The 18,584-nt window shown below is 39.3% G+C and overlaps 1 protein-coding gene across 7 annotated transcripts in view; it reads right to left on the reverse strand.

The window, feature by feature from the left end:
- The window catches only part of VPS13B (vacuolar protein sorting 13 homolog B), a 383,695-nt gene that overhangs the window by 295,260 nt on the left and 69,851 nt on the right, over positions 1-18,584 (reverse strand). For all 7 annotated transcript variants that reach the window (XR_013234028.1, XR_013234030.1, XM_077351820.1 and 4 more), the window contains exon 17: positions 9,823-10,004. Coding sequence is in view for 5 of the 7 variants with exons in the window: in XM_077351820.1 (XP_077207935.1) it covers positions 9,823-10,004 (182 nt within the window). In the remaining 2 variants the exon portion in view is untranslated. The remainder of the gene's footprint in view (positions 1-9,822; positions 10,005-18,584) is intronic.

Below are 18,584 nucleotides of genomic sequence, written 5' to 3' on the forward strand. Positions count from 1 at the left end.
GCCTATTGCAGAAGATCTTCTGCAAAGTAGTTAACAGATATGGATGTTTTACATAAGGTTCTGCTTTTCTACACAAAATGCTTATTTAGTATTCTACAGTCTTTGACCTAAGAAATTCTGAATGCCCAGGCCATCCCTGTAGGACTCACATTCCTTCTAACTAGATCTGGCAAGTGGTCCTATATAAATCAATCTGATCTAGCTTGAAGGATCCGCTATTGAAGTACACAGACTTGAAAAATAGATAATTGCTACTAGATATAGTAATAAGAAGTAGAATGATAAATGCAAACGTTGTGAACATTTTACATACTTCTACAGCAAAAAATTTAATGTAATAGCCAAGTATCAACAAACTTATGTTTTCTGAAAATCTATCTTCTAGGATAATAAAAGACTCATCTCTGATCCCTGTAATGGGCACTACAAAATAAAGCAATTACAGTATATAAAAACAAAAAGTTAACACAAAAGCTCTTCAAGGACAAGAGAAATTTATTTCTTCTTCTTGTTGCCCTTCTTCCCCAGTCAATTTCTCCAAGAACAATCATCTACCCCCCAACCACCCTCCACCTTCTCCTGTCCTCTAGCTATCACTAAGCCCCCCTCTTCCTCATCAACTCCATCTCCAATGCTAAAACTCTTGGCAGGTTCCTAACTAACTGGAGGGATTATACCCTCCCTTCTATAATTTTAGATATTCTGCATACCTTTGGTTTCCACAGCTCTAAATGGTAGCGGTGGCTGATCCCCCTGTGGAGATATCACTATGAACATAGGGGCAAGCTCTCTATTATTGAATGCAATTATAGGCAATTAATTCAAACTGTCTTCTCCTACTCAATATATATGAAGCCATAGTATATGTACTATTTCTCAGTTTAACGGTCGGCACATGTTGGGAGTGTGCTTAAAAACAGATAACTTAGAAAAGAAATTCCTGGAATACTGTTGAAACACTCTTGTGAACACCACAAACTGTGTCTTAACACACAGACACACTGCAGACTCAGGTAACAGGCATCAACATCATTTTTAAAAATCACTTAAAACTAAAAGCTCTATTTAATAAAATAAAATAAAGACTCAGAAATGCTTCCATATGTTTTATAAAGTATTCTTTACTCTTCAAATGAATACATTCAGATTTAGCTCTGGCTTTGTTTCAGAGAAACCCCATCTGCATACTACATGGCTTGCAGGCACATCTCAGTCATGCAAAAGCTATGTCACAGCTCATATATCAAGTAAGAACTGTATTCAAGGCCACACAACCTTGTATGTCCAAGAGTCTTCCATTCTGCTTCAAGTAATCCTCGGAGAGCTCTTATTGCACCTTAGTGATGAGGTCACATGACTTTGGTTGGGAAACAGAGTTGTACAACTTAAATATCAAACAGTCCCTAAAACAGATGAAAACAATCTAGAAGACAACTCTATTGTGCACATAAATCCAAGAAAGAAGACTTCTTTCTGTGAAACAGGTGCCAAAGGGTACAAAATAATAGTATCAAACACCTCTGAGCAATAACGAGCAAACTTGAGCTGAAGAATAACTTGTGATGTTTGGGTACTAAGAGCCTGGAAATTCTGATGACTAACAGATCCTGCATTTTTATTCCTATTGCCTGGCTGTAAGAGTCAGCTGCAGTTGTAACAACTCTTTGGCCATTGAAAATTCCAGTGCACAGCAATGGCACAATACAATAAAACCAGAACAAATGGCCATTGATGATCCCACTGCCTACTATCCACGTGCCCTAGCACAGAGATCTCTAATGTGGTTCCATGGGTGTCATGATGCCCACACAGTGCTTTTAGAAAGTAGGTGGGACCAGGTGGGACTCCTGCCAAGAATTGTTTCTGATTAAAATTACTTCATTTCAGCAGCAATTGCCACCAAAGTACTGGTTTATCACCCCCCTTCCCCAGTGTTTATTTCAAAATAATCATCTTGTTCCTTGCAGTTGGACTTCCTCTGTATGTCTGTGGTTGCTGGCAATTTTGAGGTTGCACCCTATGTCACAATTCCAAAAGTGCCACAAGCTCAAATTTTTTGGGAACTCCTGCCCTAGCACCTAGATTTGTATGGTGAACACCTGGGAAACAGCCCCTACAATATATTTTAACTTGTTCCCTGGATTATCGGTGTAGACGCATAAACGCTTGGCTTTACAAGAAGAGTACAAAACAGAATTATTCCAGAGAGCTTATGGGTCAACCTGAGCAGAATAAGTGATTTGTTTGTTGCTAATTATTGTAGCTTTTAATGAAGAAGAAGAGTTGGTCCTTATATGCCGCTTTTCTCTACCCGAAGGAGTCTCAAAGCAGCTTACAGTCACCTTCCCTTTCCTCTCCCTACAACACTCACCCTGTGAGGTGGGTGAGGCTGAAAGTGCCCTGATATCACTGCTCGGTCAGAACAGCTTTATAATGCATGGTGAGCCCAAGGTCACACAGGTGGTTGCACTCCTAACCACTATACCAAGCCGTCTTTCTATATCTGTTCATTATTCTATCCAATTGTTTTATCTTGTCACTTGTCATTGGTTTTGGCATATATAAAAATTGTCAGATAGTCTTCATGCAGAATTTGAAAATGTTCTGTTACTAACTTACAATGCATATATCCATTGGGAAAGGCTCTCTTTCATTAGGAAATCCAAGAGTATTGTCAGATGGCATAACCCTTTCATTCATGGAACAAATTTCATTGAAAATTGAAACTGCTGTTCCCAAAGAAGTAGATAATCCAAATAAAGATACCGTATTTATACAAATGGAAATGATTGTTCTGACGAATTACTGGTTCCAGTTTTTAATTCCTGGAGAGGAAGTCATGCCTATTCATAAGCAATGCAGAATATTTAATAGCCCTTCATCATCATCATCATCTATCATAAATAGAGCAATCATTTATCAATTAAACAGAAAAGCAAAACACATGTGTCACAATGCCTTTGGTTGCATCTCACTCATCATTTCTGGATATGCAAGGGAGGATAATTTTTGGCAAATGTCAACCTCCAATTTCCTACTCATGCGGTTCCTGTGGAGCCCCATCCCATAGGAACAGCATGTCAGCAGGCATTTGAGGCTGCAGAAGGAAGGAAGCAGTAGTTAAGTCACATTGTGCTGACCGAAACCACCATTTTCAGGAGCCTCCAAACCATAGTATTCCTTCCCCTCTCTCTATGCTCTACACCAGTGGTAGTCAACCTGTAGTCCTCCAGATGTCCATGCTGGCAGGGGCTCATGGGAATTGTAATCCATGGGCATCTGGAGGACCACAGGTTGACTACCCCTACTCTACACAATTCATTCAGCACAGCATTCAATAGTACAAACTAACTAAGCTTTGCATGGGAAAAGGTAACAGGTAAAGAAAGCACAGGATTAAGAGTGTGAGAAGATTTGGAAAGGAATCAGCTGACTCAGTTTGCCTTTGAAGCTCTTTCCACTGCCATTATTTGGAACAGCAGCTCTTTGAAGCTAACTCAGCTGTCAGCATCTATCTTGGCTCAGTATTACGGTGCATATTTCTTGTACAGATTTGTAACAACAAAAAAAAGTTGTACTTGGCTGCCATCTTACTGCTGCAGTTGTTTTAAAATCAGCCACAGGATTTTTTTCAGTTGTGATCTGGAATAGCTGCACTGCACTTTTCCATGGCATTAATATCCTAGATATCTAATGAGACACTTGGGCATCCAGGAGCAAAAATGTAGTCGGCTAACTGCAGTGACATTAGCATCAGTACACAGAAGCAAGGCAGACTGCCACCGGGGGGGGGGGGAGTGTAGACAGCAACCACAAGACTTTGGGACAAAGCTGTGCTCCAGACACAAAGAGGCTTTTTATAAAGCTAAACACTGCTGAACAATCCAGCTGTGCAGGACATGGCCCAAGGGGAAAACAACTGAGGGACAACAATAACCTCTGAAATAAACAACTTACCCCTCTCCCCTTTCTGCTGGTTCAGTGGTATAGCTTTGTGCCCTGCTGCTGTACCCCAACCCTTAAATCTATCCATAAAGCTAGTCCTCAATCTTCAGAACAGAAGTAATCCCTTAAACTACAAATTTAAAGTTTACCAGAGTTCCCTGCCTATTATTCTGCAGGCTGCCTTGTCGTCTTTGCCAGCTGCATTAAGGCTGCCATGGAGTGCCTGAGAAATACAAAATGCTCCTGCAGGGACAGACATCCTAGAGCGATTTCCAGCAATATGAGAAGAGAACTATGACAGCTTCTCTGGCTTGGCATGCAACACCCATGGAGAGTCTACGGTGTTAAAACAATACACTAGATTAAGCAGAGAAAGTTAACTTGGAAATCAAAACTCCAGTGAATAAAATGATCCACAGATTATAACAAAAATGTTTACACCCTTGCAGGTTGTTCTCAGCCCAACCAAGCCATTCCTCAGGAGAAACCCATCTTAGTTAGCCGGCCTGTTGTTTAAAAATCAAAACTTGCAGTGTACAAAATAAGAGCCAGTTTTGGCGGTATGATGTGGAACACACATTCCAAACCAGTACATTGGAAGGAAATGATTAAAGCTCAACAACCTGCATTACAACTGAACTCAGAAATGTTTTCAAAAGTGGCGGGGGGAGAGAGAGCAGATTTCAAACAGGGGCATTAGAACAGCAAATCACTATATTTCAATCTTTTTTTCCTAAGTGGTTAAAGAACTATGCAGCAACTCCAAAACCCTTTTTATATGCACACCTGGGAAGAATTCTGAATCCTGTTACTTTCTTCAGTATTACCCTGATGTGGTTTTGACCAGATGTTTAAATGTTACAGCATGTACATTTTCTTCTCTTCTTCCAAGGCAAAAGGAAAATAAGAGGAATATTTGACTTCACTCCACAAGAGACCTATTTAATAGTTTGGTGGTTATGTAAGTAAAGGTAGCTTGGCTAAGTCAATGTTGACGACATACAGAACGACATGATCCTAATGAGTTGGAAAATATTGGCTCTCCTGAGATTTAACCAGATGCTACTGAGCTGAGAAAGCTACTGTATTATTGAATTTCATTTTTATGAGGTAAAATTTATTATTCAACCATTAAGGTATCCCACATGAAGTCTTGCATAAAATAGTTTTGCAGTTACTTTCTGGAAAGTAGATTTTATTTTAACTTTAATACATCATTTACAGGGGGGGATTCAAATGCCTATTTGATCACCTAAAACAGAGAAATTTAAGGTCTGCGAGCAATCTTCCAAAAATACCAGATTAATGGAACTGGACTGTCAACAAAATTATGAACGATCCGAAAAGGACAAGGAAAATGCAGTAGCAAATTCCAGCTTGTAGAGGAACTAAAGCCCATCTGCAACGGGGTCTAGATTTTCCTGGCATAGTGATACATGGCTACAGCCAAACAATTATAATCTTATGAAAACTCCAACGTAGCTTAACAATGAGCTGTATTAATGCAATTCTTGAATAAAAACACTTACCCTATAAAACCCAGATGTTTGTGAAAAGCCTCTTCATACATTGCTTATTTTTAAATGCAACTTAAAAGATTTTCAAAGTTACAGCTAAAAATGTTCATTGTATTTTGGACAAGCAATACAGGTGCACATCAGTTAAGTAATGTGTCAAAACCAGCATTTTTTGCTACGTTTCTTTAAATGCCTGTGCATTTCAGAAATTCACTTTCACACACATATATATGTATATCTACAGATGATAGATAATGCACAGTTACAATAAATGCAATATATACATTTACATTTCTAATACTGCATTTGAGTGATCTCAAACAACGATATAAAGTAGGACACTATTTTAATATGACACACATGCAGTTACAAGGTAATGGCTTGATTAATGACAGCTAATGAGATCATGGCTGAGGCAAGCTTCCAGTCAGAGACTTCCTAGCTCACACATGGCCACCACCCTATGCTTGCTTTCCTTACACTCATCAGTATTTGACAATGCAAATCTGTAAGGAAGACATTTCAATGATTTCATTGCAGTGATCCCCACTAATTCTGTACACATACACACAGTGCAACCCTATGCAGAATTATACCTTCTGAGTCTTATTAAAGCACATATATATGTTAATACAGCATTACTGGAATACTGACAATACCTCTTACATTCTGAATAGGTTTACAGTCTTAGGGAAAATTCATCTAACTTTATTTATTTGCATGCTATGTGCCGTCAAGTTGTTCCCGACTTTTGGCAACCCTGTGAATTAATTATTAGGGATGGTCATGAACTGCATGACAAGCCAAAATTGATGCTGGATTGGGGCTCAGGGGGCAATGTTCAGAACATATGTGGTCTCAGGAGAAATCACCGAGCTTATGGGCATGGCTCGGACTGTTCATAAAATGAAACCCACACAGAGACTCCTCTGGTGAATAAATGCTAAACAATTGTGAAGGTGGTGTTCTCCAGCCTTGGAAATACTAATAGGGACTCTCCACTGCTGCCTGCCAATAAAAGAGTTCCCATTCTTCACAATAGGACACAGATCTCTTTTCAATTAACATCCTACAAACTGAACTCATATGACAGGGGTAAGTATCTAGTTGACTTCTGACAGATTTCCTAATATGCAAAAAATAAGTAAGGGAATATTCTACTCTACTACTTTGATACCAGATGTAAAACACCTCAAGCATTGACTTATGGGTACAAATTCATCCATTCAACCTATTTATGCTGGCAGAGTAAATGGCCAGACATCTTTGATCCAAAATCTTCAGAACTCTTTCAAAATAGCTAACTGAAGTGAGAATCTTGCTTACTTGGGATCACTCAGAATGCCTATTCAAATAGATAATTCCTACTTTAGCCTTCCTCAAGGTTTCAACTCTGGGCAAAATTAGGAATATTTTCACTAGATAAAAGGTTATTAGCCCTGATACGCACCCTTCATCAACAAACTTCTTTCAGAGTAAGATATACCAGACAAGGAGGTCTAATGGAACTGATAAAAACCGATAAAGGTGTTAGAAAAAGTTGCCTGCTGGCACCCATGCTCTTCATCTACTACATAACAGATCTTGTGAACCACATGGATTCAGAAAGTTGCCACACTCCAAAGCTAGCAGGACAGAAAATTCCCACTCTTTTGTATGTTGATGATGTGGTGGTTTTAGAAAGAACACCAATAGGACTAAAAAGAGCTCTGGAAAGGTTGATGGAGCATTGCAAATAGGAAGCATTAGTAATTAACCATATCACTGCTATAGAAATCAAATAAATAATAATAATAATGATAGAAAAATCAAGGTGATAGCTTTTGGGAAATGCTTGAGAAATAAGATCTGAACGTTTAAAACAAGTAAAGGCATTTAAATTCCTAGGAGTGACTTTTCAAGCCTCCAGCAGAGATTCCGTCCATTGTGATAATATAGAAAATTTGGCAGAGAAGGCTGCACTCAATATAATAAGATTCCATCGTTCCAAAGGGTCACATTTCATATTGGCTGCGACTATGCTATTCCATGCAAAGATTGTAGCCCAAATGTTATATGGTCCTTTTTTAGGCCTGTCTCCTGTTTTGCACTCTTAGAAAGGGTGCAATCTAAATTCCTTACAGCTGTACTGCAGATGCCAAATTGTGTTTCTAATGTATGGACTCGCCTGGAGATGGACATACTCAGATTTGAATCCAGTGATATATCTGCTTTCTGTGCCCCTGCCTGGAAAGATGAGATGAGTAGCAACCAGTGCCTGATTTTATCTTTCAGTGATGGTAACTTGTCTTTGGAATGCCTTCCGCAATGCCCCTTACCTTGCACCTACTTTAATAATAAGTAATAATAAAGTTTATTTTTATAACTTGCCCTTCCCGTGCGGCTCAGGACTGAACATCAAATAGATAAAATACAATCATGTCTGTTATGTACCCAACCAAGAGAGTTTTTTGAAACAGGCTTTTAACTGAAGGATTCTGTGATTTTGGGCTTGTTTATGTGGTCTGCTTCTAGCCTTGTGCCTTTTGATGCCCCTACCAAGCTCATTACTTGTTCTAATATTGACAGTTTATGATTGCTGTTTTAATATTTTTACCTTTTTTTAACTTTCTAAGCAGTTCTCTGGAGAAGTGGTATATACATTTTCCAAGTAGACAAAACTGTTGGCTTTGATACTGCCTGATGTCCCATGGCTGTGAGGTGGCAGTGGGGGAGTTGCTGTTGCACCCATACGGACTCCCTTGTGGGGTCCTACAGGGCAGGGTGCTCTCCCCCACACTATTTAGCACCTTTATGCACCCTCTTGGACAGTGGGTCTGGAGTTATGAGTGGCTGCCATCAATATTCAAATACATCTGCCAGATGATTGGAAGCCATAGCTAGATGGTTAGAGAAGAGCCAGCTGAAACTCAAACCCTCCAAGACGGAGGTCCTGTGGTTGAGCGGGAAAGGGGCAGGACAGGAATGCCATTTTATTACCTTCGCCAGGCAAGACTACTAGCACCCAACCTACCTTGGACTATTTGGCCACAGTGATCTGTACGACGGTCACCTCTAGATCACACTTCTGTAACTCGTTCTACGCTGGCCTACCCTTGTCCTTGACCAGGAAACTCCAGATGGTGCAGAATGTGACTGCTAGGGTCCTCAGTGGTTCATCTTGGAGCAGTGGTCCCCAACCTTTTTATCACCGGAGACCGGTCAATGCTTGACAATTTTACTGAGGCCGGGGGGGGGGGGAGGATAGTCTATTAGAAGACCCTTGGATGACGCCGGAGGGGCAGGCTTAGCTGGTGGCTGCTACAGCTCCTCTGACTGGGCAAACGGAAGAGAAGGATGGGGGAGCAAGCTGGCCTCTGTTTCTTTTTGCTGTGGTCGCTGAAGGAAGGTAACTTCTTAGACAGAGCCGCAGCCCGGTACCGACTGATCTATGGACCAGGACCGGTCTCCCGGAGGACCTACATCCAGCCTGAACAGTGACCTACACTCAAGCTTTAAGATAACAAAGATTAATTCAAGGTGTCAGTTTTCGAATGCATGCATTCTTCCTCAGACTAAATGAAACAAGGATCATAAACGTACAGATATAAGACAAGAGTAAATTGTGGAAAATTAGTAAACTGTGCCATAATATCCAAATTAAGCCATATGACAATTCTTTGAGTTCAGTTGTAATTCACAAAAACATTGGAGAAATAAAACTGTCCATGTTAGTAATTAATGGCAGACACTTTCCCAGTTGTGAAAAGCAATAATTAAAAGAGACAAGTTGCTTGCCCTATCCATCTCAACCCAAGGGTGGAAGCATCCAACCAAGTGACAAGTTGTGCTAGCAAGTTATCATGTCCTGAGACCAGAGAGTTAGATTCGAAATTACATTACATATTACTAACATTACATTACAGTCACACTGTCCCAAATAAAATTAAAAGAAGAGGATATTGTAAGGAATGTGGAAATAAGAGTCGAATGAGGTTAGCATGCATACTGAGATAAAGCTCCTTTTCCAAGCTCGGCAGGTTTAAACTAGTGCTAACAAGTGAAATAATTCCTACTGAAAACCATTGAAACCAGTTCTGCATATTTCAGTCCATAGCTCCATAGTTATTTCATTCCATCCACTGCTGCATTATAACAATTACAAACTGAAGAAAAAAGTTTTAAATGTTTCTAAATGTTCATCCTAAATTTGAAGCATAAAGATATTAAACCCACACTGACTTACCATTTAAAATTCACTTTAGAAGTAGGATTCAGAAGGATGCCTGTAATCTTTTTACCCACTTACTAAAAACAGCTGCATACATAGGGTACAGATAACAAATCTATTACACAGGTTGGGGGAAAAAACGGTATTTACCTGATGGCTGGAAGACTTCATTCAGCAAAGCTTCATGTACTACTGGCGAATTAACACTTCCAGTACAAGCCCAACTCTGCCAAATAGTTTGCAGTAGAAATGTCTGGGCTCTTGTTGCTTGGATAGTCAGATTTGGAAGCTCAAATATACATTCTTGCACTGCAACATGAGACCTCTTGGACCTGGAGAATTTTAAAAAGTGATAAATAAAATAATGCTGGAACCTATTTGGGGCAGAAGCAGAGAAATAAAACTGAAAGCACCTCAGAGAAAACTTTCTGTGACTTTGTCAGAACTTAATTTTCACATTTAGTCATAATTACTATGTTCATATTTACCACTGCGACTGAGTCAAAAACATTCTCGATGGTGCTCCATAATTTAAGCTAATTCTATCATCATTCTTCTCCAGTAATTGAAAGCTCATTTAAGTTTTTATTTTCCCTTTGTGATAGATACTTGTTTCTTCTCCACTCTGCCCATGTGCCTGTATACTCGTTTCTCCTCCATCTGCCTTCACCTATGCGCTGGCTTTATGGGCGATCACTGGAATTGTCAAGCAGCCTGAGAGAATGAGACCATTACCTGACAAATGGGCATTTCTCTATCAGCTCCATCTCCATTGATTTTGTTATCCAAAATAAAATAACCTTTAAAAACGTTGATTATATTGGCTGCTTTAAGTATTTCCTACTGAATCATTGTGTTTGTGTCCATAACTAGACCTCTGAAGAAGAGCCAATTTAAGTTGAAACATGTTACGTCTGAAGTTTCCTACCGTATAGTGCATTCTTTTCTAAGAATAACCTATGGGCTTTGTGTATGTTTTTAATTTTATAGTTTTATAAGTTGCACACAATAAATGCTCTCCGAATTTTATTATTCGTATGGTACATCCAACCTTCAGGATCCTAACCATTTTTCAGTTAGGTTTTTTTTTTTGCTGTCAAAAATGGTAACCCCATGTCAGGTTGTTCCCTCTTTAATGTGCCGCAAGCTTTATCAGAGCCCTGATGCCACCTCCCCTCTTGCCAATTAGTGAGATGGAGTCTAGGTGGAGAAACATAAAGACTAGTGTCAGCTTACAGAAGCAAGTTTTACTACACCTTGTGGAAGAAAAGGGGGTGTGTGGTTGACTTTCTCATGGGGCTGCCATTTTGGGCAGCATGCTTTTATTTATTATAATGTTTATTACAATGCATAATTTTACCCTCAGCAAACCAAACACTACCGTTTGAATTGATTCTGACATGCCAGTGGATACACATTCAGTCATTATTATGCCTCTAAGGACAACATATTAAAAAGTCTTTAAGTTCAAGATAATGTGGGTAGAAATTGTGGGCCGTTTGCGCTAGTGAAGGAGTGTTAGCTTCTACTAACAAGCCTCTTTCAGCGGCTGTAGCAAGGAAAGTGAAAGAAGGGTGTTCCTTTTCATGCTGGGATAAGTGGAGGAGGGAAATGGAGAAACTTCAGGTGTTTTACAAAACCCTCTCTGCAGTGGGCCTCCCTGTGCTCAGTACCCATGTGGTACTGCCTAGATACCACAGTGATGAAATTAGAACAATTCCAACCCCCCAAATAGTCAGAAGTGGATTTAACTGCATATTCAACTCTGTTCATGCAATTATATTGTTATATTAGTGAGACAGTGGATACTTGGCCTTTTGTGAATGAAACTTTGCTACTGCAGGCATTACGTTTCAACTGGAACCCTCATTAGATGCAAAAAGTATATTTGTACTGATAGACTTATATACGTTTATGTAAATGTAAAATTACAAAATTAGTCACATGGATATAGAAATAGTAAGAGGCACAGGCTGTGTAAGCCAAATACATGATACGGGGAATCCTCAGGGAAAAATATAAAGAAAACGGAGGGTTTGAGAATTTTTAATAAACAGAAGAGAAGGCTATTTTAGGCAGGAACACAAAAGCTGGAAAGAAACAAGGAAAGCTGTCCATGCTTCCTTTAACCAATTATGAAGGCTTACATAGACATATAAAGCACATAGAAAGGTTAAATACAGAACACTTTAATGAATAAACTACTAAATCAAAGATGGCATCCATGGTTCAGAAGACATGAAAAAGGAAGTAGATGGATTAACAAACAGAATATGTTCAAAGGTGGTATACACTTGACTGCCAGTTTCGGAGGGCTACTGTGTGGGATATCAGTTGCCCTTATTACGTGTTGCTGGCACTCCAAGAAGCATCTGGCTGGTCAGAATGAGAAACAGGACACTATATCTCTATTAAAATTCAGCAAACCTCTTATTTTATTTTGATGAAAGGTACACGGCATGTAAGCCCTCCCCCCATTTTTATAAGAGGGATCTAAAAATATAATTCAGTGATCCTGTTGCCTCCTCTGAATTTTTGATATTGCATTAATACAGTGTGAGAGAAAAAGAGAGACTTCTTTCAATTTTGAGGAAAAGACATTCTGTGGATGCCAAGAACTATTTTTTCCACCCAAACACACAGCTGTGCTAAAAATAAACTGGTGGGGGTGAACCCTAGGGAAAATCTTGGCACAAAATGAGTAATTAGAATAAGTACATTCTAGAGGGGTAGTCTCTAGAACACTGTGGCAAAACCAAAAAGCAATCTTGTGCCACCTTAAAATAAACAAACAAGCAAAATCACACAGAAGTATTGTAATTTCAGCTTTCATTGCCAGAATCTGTTTCATCAGATGCACAGAGGGAATTCTCAGTCCAGTCTGCAGATGGGACTGCACATGGGAAAATGTTTGTAGGGAAGGGAAACAGTTGTAATTCTCATTAAAATACGCACCATGGAGCTATGATACCATGTAATTAACATTATATATGTTAAATTTTAAAAAGCACATATGCAAATGAAATCGGAGTAAGAGCCACTGAATGAAATGAGGCTTACTTCTAAGATTTGCGTAGGATTGTTCCCAAAATATCTAGATATCAGTTCTGTCCCTCCAACCTCAGGAACAGATAGGTAAAGGTAAAGGTATCCCCTGTGCAAGCACCAGGTCATGCCTGACCCTTGGGGTGACGCCCTCCAGCGTTTTCATGGCAGACTCAATACGGGGTGGTTTGCCAGTGCCTTCCCCAGTCATTACCGTTTACCCCCCAGCAAGCTGGGTACTCATTTCACCGACCTTGGAAGGATGGAAGGCTGAGTCAACCTTGAGCCGGCTGCTGGGATTGAACTCCCAGCCTCATGGGCAGAGCTTTCAGACTGCATGACTGCTGCCTTACCACCGTGCGCCACAAGAGGCTCTATCAGGAACAGATAGGATCAGCCTAAAAATTATTTCCAAAGGTCATTTCAACTGCCCAACCTGCCCCTACTCTCCTGCTTCCAGCTGCAGGAGGAGATGCAAATAAAGACCTGGGGATAGTTGTATTTCAGCATCTAGGAACGAGAATCTAAAGTTAGGCCATGTGCAAGAAGACTACAGCATATGGAGAGTCAAGTTCACCTGCCTCCTCTTCCCGGAGGATAAAACCAGCTTTTCACCTCCCCAATTTTGCTTCCCCCTTCAAGCATCTTCATGTTGCTGTGAATTTCTTTTTTCAGGATGGGGGTAGTAGAAATATTTTAAAATATTTTTCAGTGTATTACTTTTTGAGAGACTAATGACTCATTTTGTTCAATGGGGTTTATTGACAGATAATGTGTATCTCACTTAAACAATAGTGTGCTTCAGCATTCTGGCTCAGCCCTGATTCTGCTTGCTCCTGGTTTGTTGCTGTTGTTTAGAGGGGTCTGCATTGTATGCTGTTGAAACTATTATTCTGTTCACAGCCAAACAATTTGTTTTGTTACAATACTTGTTTTAAATTAGAGTCATATGGGGGCCCAAAAGGAATTTTAGTGTGGAGACCCGTGGTGGTTCTCGGACGCCCTGTGTACCTACAAAAGTCTTAAGGCTGGAGTGGGTGATGACTTATCAACATGTAGCCAAATCCACTAGACAGATTTTTTAAAACCTCAAAAAACAAAACTTCTTGCTCAAATACAAAAAAGGGACCAATGTGATAATCTTTCAGTGATTTACTGGTTTTAAAAGCAGGAGAGGTAATTGTGATCTGTTCAGCAGAATCTTTGAATTACTTCATCTTAAAACAAGTCTCGTCTGACGCAACACAAGGCTACTGTACTGAACTACAGTGACTTTTAAACTTACAGCTTTCACATAAAAAGTTCCCCAATGACTAGTTACACTATATTAAATGAAAACTTTTAAAACAATATGCAAATTTTAAACTTACTGTAGTTTTTAATACTTCCCTTGAGACAAAGATATCAATTTTCAGCAAAAAGAAAGAATTTAAAGAAAATATTACACACTCAGCAACAGGACATATGTGAAAGTATGCTTTACAGTACCATATGTGCGGCTAAAGTTTCTTAACAATTTTCTAACTAGAACTGGCTGAAGATGAAACAGTTTTATAATTGCATTTTTATGACAGCACTTTTGAAATATAAACAAATGCCTTGACACAAATGTTCCCATGCAAGAATGAAGACAGAAGGGATTGGATTTAGAGATTCCTTCTGCGAGGTAAGCAGAACTTCTCCCCATTAGCAGAAGGGAACCAACCCACTGCCATGTTATATGACAACTGTCGTCACTACCATGCCAAGCACAACAATTTGGTTTACTCTCTATTTATAATTTTGGTTACTCATTTGTGCTAGCATAAAATTACTATATGAATTAATTTCTGAATGGTTATTTTTAAGAGATCTTACCTGCAAAATAGCTTTTTCCTTTTAGTTCCTGCCCTTAAAAACAGATGCCTTAACATATGCCCATTTAGGTAAACAGATTAAAAAGCTATCAAGCTAATTATTATTCTCTAGAGTGAAATAAAAATCTAGTGTTGCTAGGGCAGGGGTAGTCAAACTGCGGCCCTCCAGATGTCCATGGACTACAATTCCCAGGAGCCCCCTGCCGCAGTTTGACTACCCCTGAGCTAGGGGAATCTGCCATACACTAAAGCTCAACTTGGAAAAAATCCAGTATAAATTTAGAAAGAAGCAATGTTTGCTATGCAGCAGTATGATGTGACCGAACTGTGTTAAAATACATTCTTGTTTTACCTAAATGGCTCACCATGATTCAGCCTTGGGTCAAACTGCTTCGTTAACTCTGGCATTGTTAAACTAATCACTGCTTCTGGATGAAAGCATATATTTATCCTCCAAGCCAAGGTGCAATATTAGCTCCCGGAGGAGATCAGGGCCCTAACGGAACTAAAACAGTTCCGCAGGGCCTGCAAAAGGGAGCTCCTCTGCCAGGCACTTGGATGAGGCTGTTCAGAACCAACAACACCCATTAGTCCCCTGAACCTCCTTCCCAGGAATGCACATACCTGAACTGAACCATTGGCCTGCTATCCTTTTAAATTGTTATGCTCTCTTATTATTATTATATTATCATTACCATTGTTGTATTTCTATTTGATACAAAAAACTGTTTGATGCATTGCTCCTTCACGTTCCATGTGAACCGCACTGAGCTTCAGGGCAAAGTGGCATACAAATACACTAAATAAATAAATATAACCATGTCCACAGGCTTGCTATGAAATACTAGGAGCATATACTGTTAGGATCAGCATCCAATTCCCTTACAATCAACACCTTCTGCTGCTTGAAAGAACATAGTAGGGCACAGTTGGCTCTACAGGCTTATATAGACAGTCCCAAAATGTAAGCTGGAATCTGCCATGTAATTCCCCCCCCCAAAAAAATTATTTTTAATTATTTATATACTGTACAATAAAATCAAATTAGTTTATTTTTAAAAAACAAGACTAATAATCTGCTACTAGAACCCAGTGACTACTTTAAAAAAAAAGAATAATTGAAGAAAAGCCTGGGTATGTTTAAGTCAACACTTATGGTAAGTTTTCCAACAATCCTGTCAATTATACACTTACATTATATCAACAACAATAACAACACCAACAATATTATTGTATTATTGTACATTATATCCATACTATTCCTTGTCATTTAGTTCCATCACACATCAGCTTAACCCTCTGCCAGAAGCCTAATCATTTGCATGGACTTCAGTATAATTTCTGAATTCTGAATTTTTTAAACTAAAAATTGCTTCATGGAATAAATAAAAAAATAGTCCTCCCACCCCAAAAGAAATATCTTCTTGGAATGTCTTGCCATGTAAGAGGTATTTTAGCAATACTAGACACAATAAATCGAATAACTTATATCATAATCACATTGCCGAATAATGTCAGCAAGCTCTCTTGACATAAGGCTGTAACACAGAAACAGAATCTACTTTCCCCCCTAATTTCTATTTCCTAGTAAAGCTCTAAACGGTCCGGAACCCTCTTATCTACTGGATCACCTCTTTGCATATATCCCCCAAAGCCAAATCTAGAGAGAAAAAACCTGTTCAAGATCCCCAGCCCCAAAGATATCTAAGTGGACTCAACCAGGGCCAGGGCATTCTCAGCCCTGGCCCTGGCCTGGCGGAACACTCTCCTGGTGAGATCAAAATCCTGTGGGACCTTGGACAGTTCCACAGGGCCTTGTAAGACCTTTTTGCAGAGAAACTCACAGCAGGATTTTCCAGTTCCCAGTGAAGGAACAGAAATATTTGCCAGCTGAGAATTCTGCTTGGCATATAATAATCAACACAAATACATTGCAAGACCAGAACCATCTGGAATAGATTAAAGCAGTATTTACCCCCTGTTGAAAATTGGGGAGGGGGAATTTTTATCTGTACAACTGTGTGTATCTGAATATTGACCGCTAAGGAAGATCAGTATGATTGAAATGTGTTAGGTCTGAACTTGTTGGCATTAGTGGTGTACACACTATGTTTGCCCAGTAGATAAGATATTCTTTTATGGTTTTCAAACACTTTGAGTGATAATAAGTTGTTTATAATTTTCTATATAATCTTAGCCTCCCTGTTCAAAAATGTATTATCAAAGTGAAATCCGAAGTTTAATATGTGCTCCATATCAGACATCAAGATCATAAATAATCTTGTAGTTTCTTTTAATACTCTTAAAGACTTGTCTCTGGTCAAGACTATTACTCCTTCTGGTCTTGAGGCATATTTTATTTTCCTGGAACATCTCAGGAACCTGATTTTAGAGAAAAATAAAGGGGATCTTTACACACACACAAACACATCCCGCTCTACAATGTCTTTTGTGCCTCCCAAGATCCTCTGGCCTTCTGAAGGTGGAAGGGCAGTTGAACACATGCATTCTTAAATTAAAGCAAAGTCTTTCAATTAAGCCAGGAATTGCTCTAGATGCTTTCAAAACAAAGTAGATTGGGTACTTGACCATGTAATGAGAATGTGAATAAAGGCTCTTTTGCATGACCCTGCAAAGCTCATCCATTGCCACAAGAAATGACAAGTTTGCAGGAAAATACCCAAAGCTCCAAGAATATCCTTCACAAATACAAGCTGCCCTGAAAATGTTATCATAAGACTGGGATGGGACATTAATGATCACTGTCATGATCACTCAATTACGCTTGCCACCCAAGCTAAAATCATCTGCAACTGGACTCAACTCTTGGTCTCCATTAAACCAATGGATATTTTTGTCTTCTTTGGCACCCCATCACAATAGAAAGTTCAGTCTCCAGTTTTGGCCTTCTTGATCACATATATTGATCAGGCAACCCAAATCCCACATGATTGGGGTTCTGCTATTATAATGTTTATTTTCAAAAAAGGAAGCAGAGAGGATCCAGCTAATTAACATAATCACCAAATTATAGACTAAACATCTCTGTTTAAAATTAAGTGACTGGTTAGAACAAGAAGGAGGAAGAACAAGCTGGTTTCAGACACCAGAAGATCAGTTACGGATCACTGTTTAGCTCTGAGTTATTTAAATGATAAATATGTACACTCTGCCAAAGGATCCCTTTTTATAGAGGTTGACTTTAAGCCAGCTTATGATTCAATATCTAGAGACCTTTTATGGTAAGTTCCTTTCAATGAAATAAACAGGGATTGTGCCAAGGTAAAACAAAGAGAAAGAAACAAATCTATTTTGAGTGTTATATGGAAAGGAATTTAAAAGTAAATTCCCTTGAAGATACTGAACGTGAAATATGTAGGGGTTATTAAACTTTTTAGTAAACTTTTGGCTTATGGATAAAGACCCTAATATTTCTTATACTCCAATGAAGTTTTAATATACAGCCATCAAAGTAGTGATATCCCTAATAGGCTTAATGAGGAGTTCAGACTATGTATAGTCTTCATGCTGTTACTAAATCTGGTAATGTCCTAATTCAGTGGTCCCCAACCTTTTTATCACCGAGGACCACTCAACGCTTAACAATTTTACTGAGGCCCGGTGGGGAGGGGTGGGTAGTTTACTCCCCTACTCTCAACTACTGCCCTAACGATCTCTGATCGCTATGGTAATGTTTAAACATCCCTTCAAAATAAGATACAGACACGCCACAACAATGAACATAAGGAACATTTTATTTTCATGGAAATTTTAACTCATGACAATGACAAATCAATGGGAGCCCTGAGCTTGTTTCTCTGCAACGAGATAGTCCCATCTGGGAATGACGAGAGATAATGACACCCAAAGTGTGTTGTAAAGGGCCGGGGGGGATGAAGTAAAGGGCCGGGGGGGGGGGGAGAAGGCATCCTTCGCGGCCCACCTCCAATTAGTTGACGGACCACATGTGGTCCGTGGCCCACAGGTTGGGAATCGCTATCCTAACTGATA

This window comes from Paroedura picta, chromosome 9 (assembly GCF_049243985.1).
Source record: "Paroedura picta isolate Pp20150507F chromosome 9, Ppicta_v3.0, whole genome shotgun sequence".
Classification (NCBI taxonomy): Eukaryota; Metazoa; Chordata; class Lepidosauria; order Squamata; family Gekkonidae; genus Paroedura; species Paroedura picta.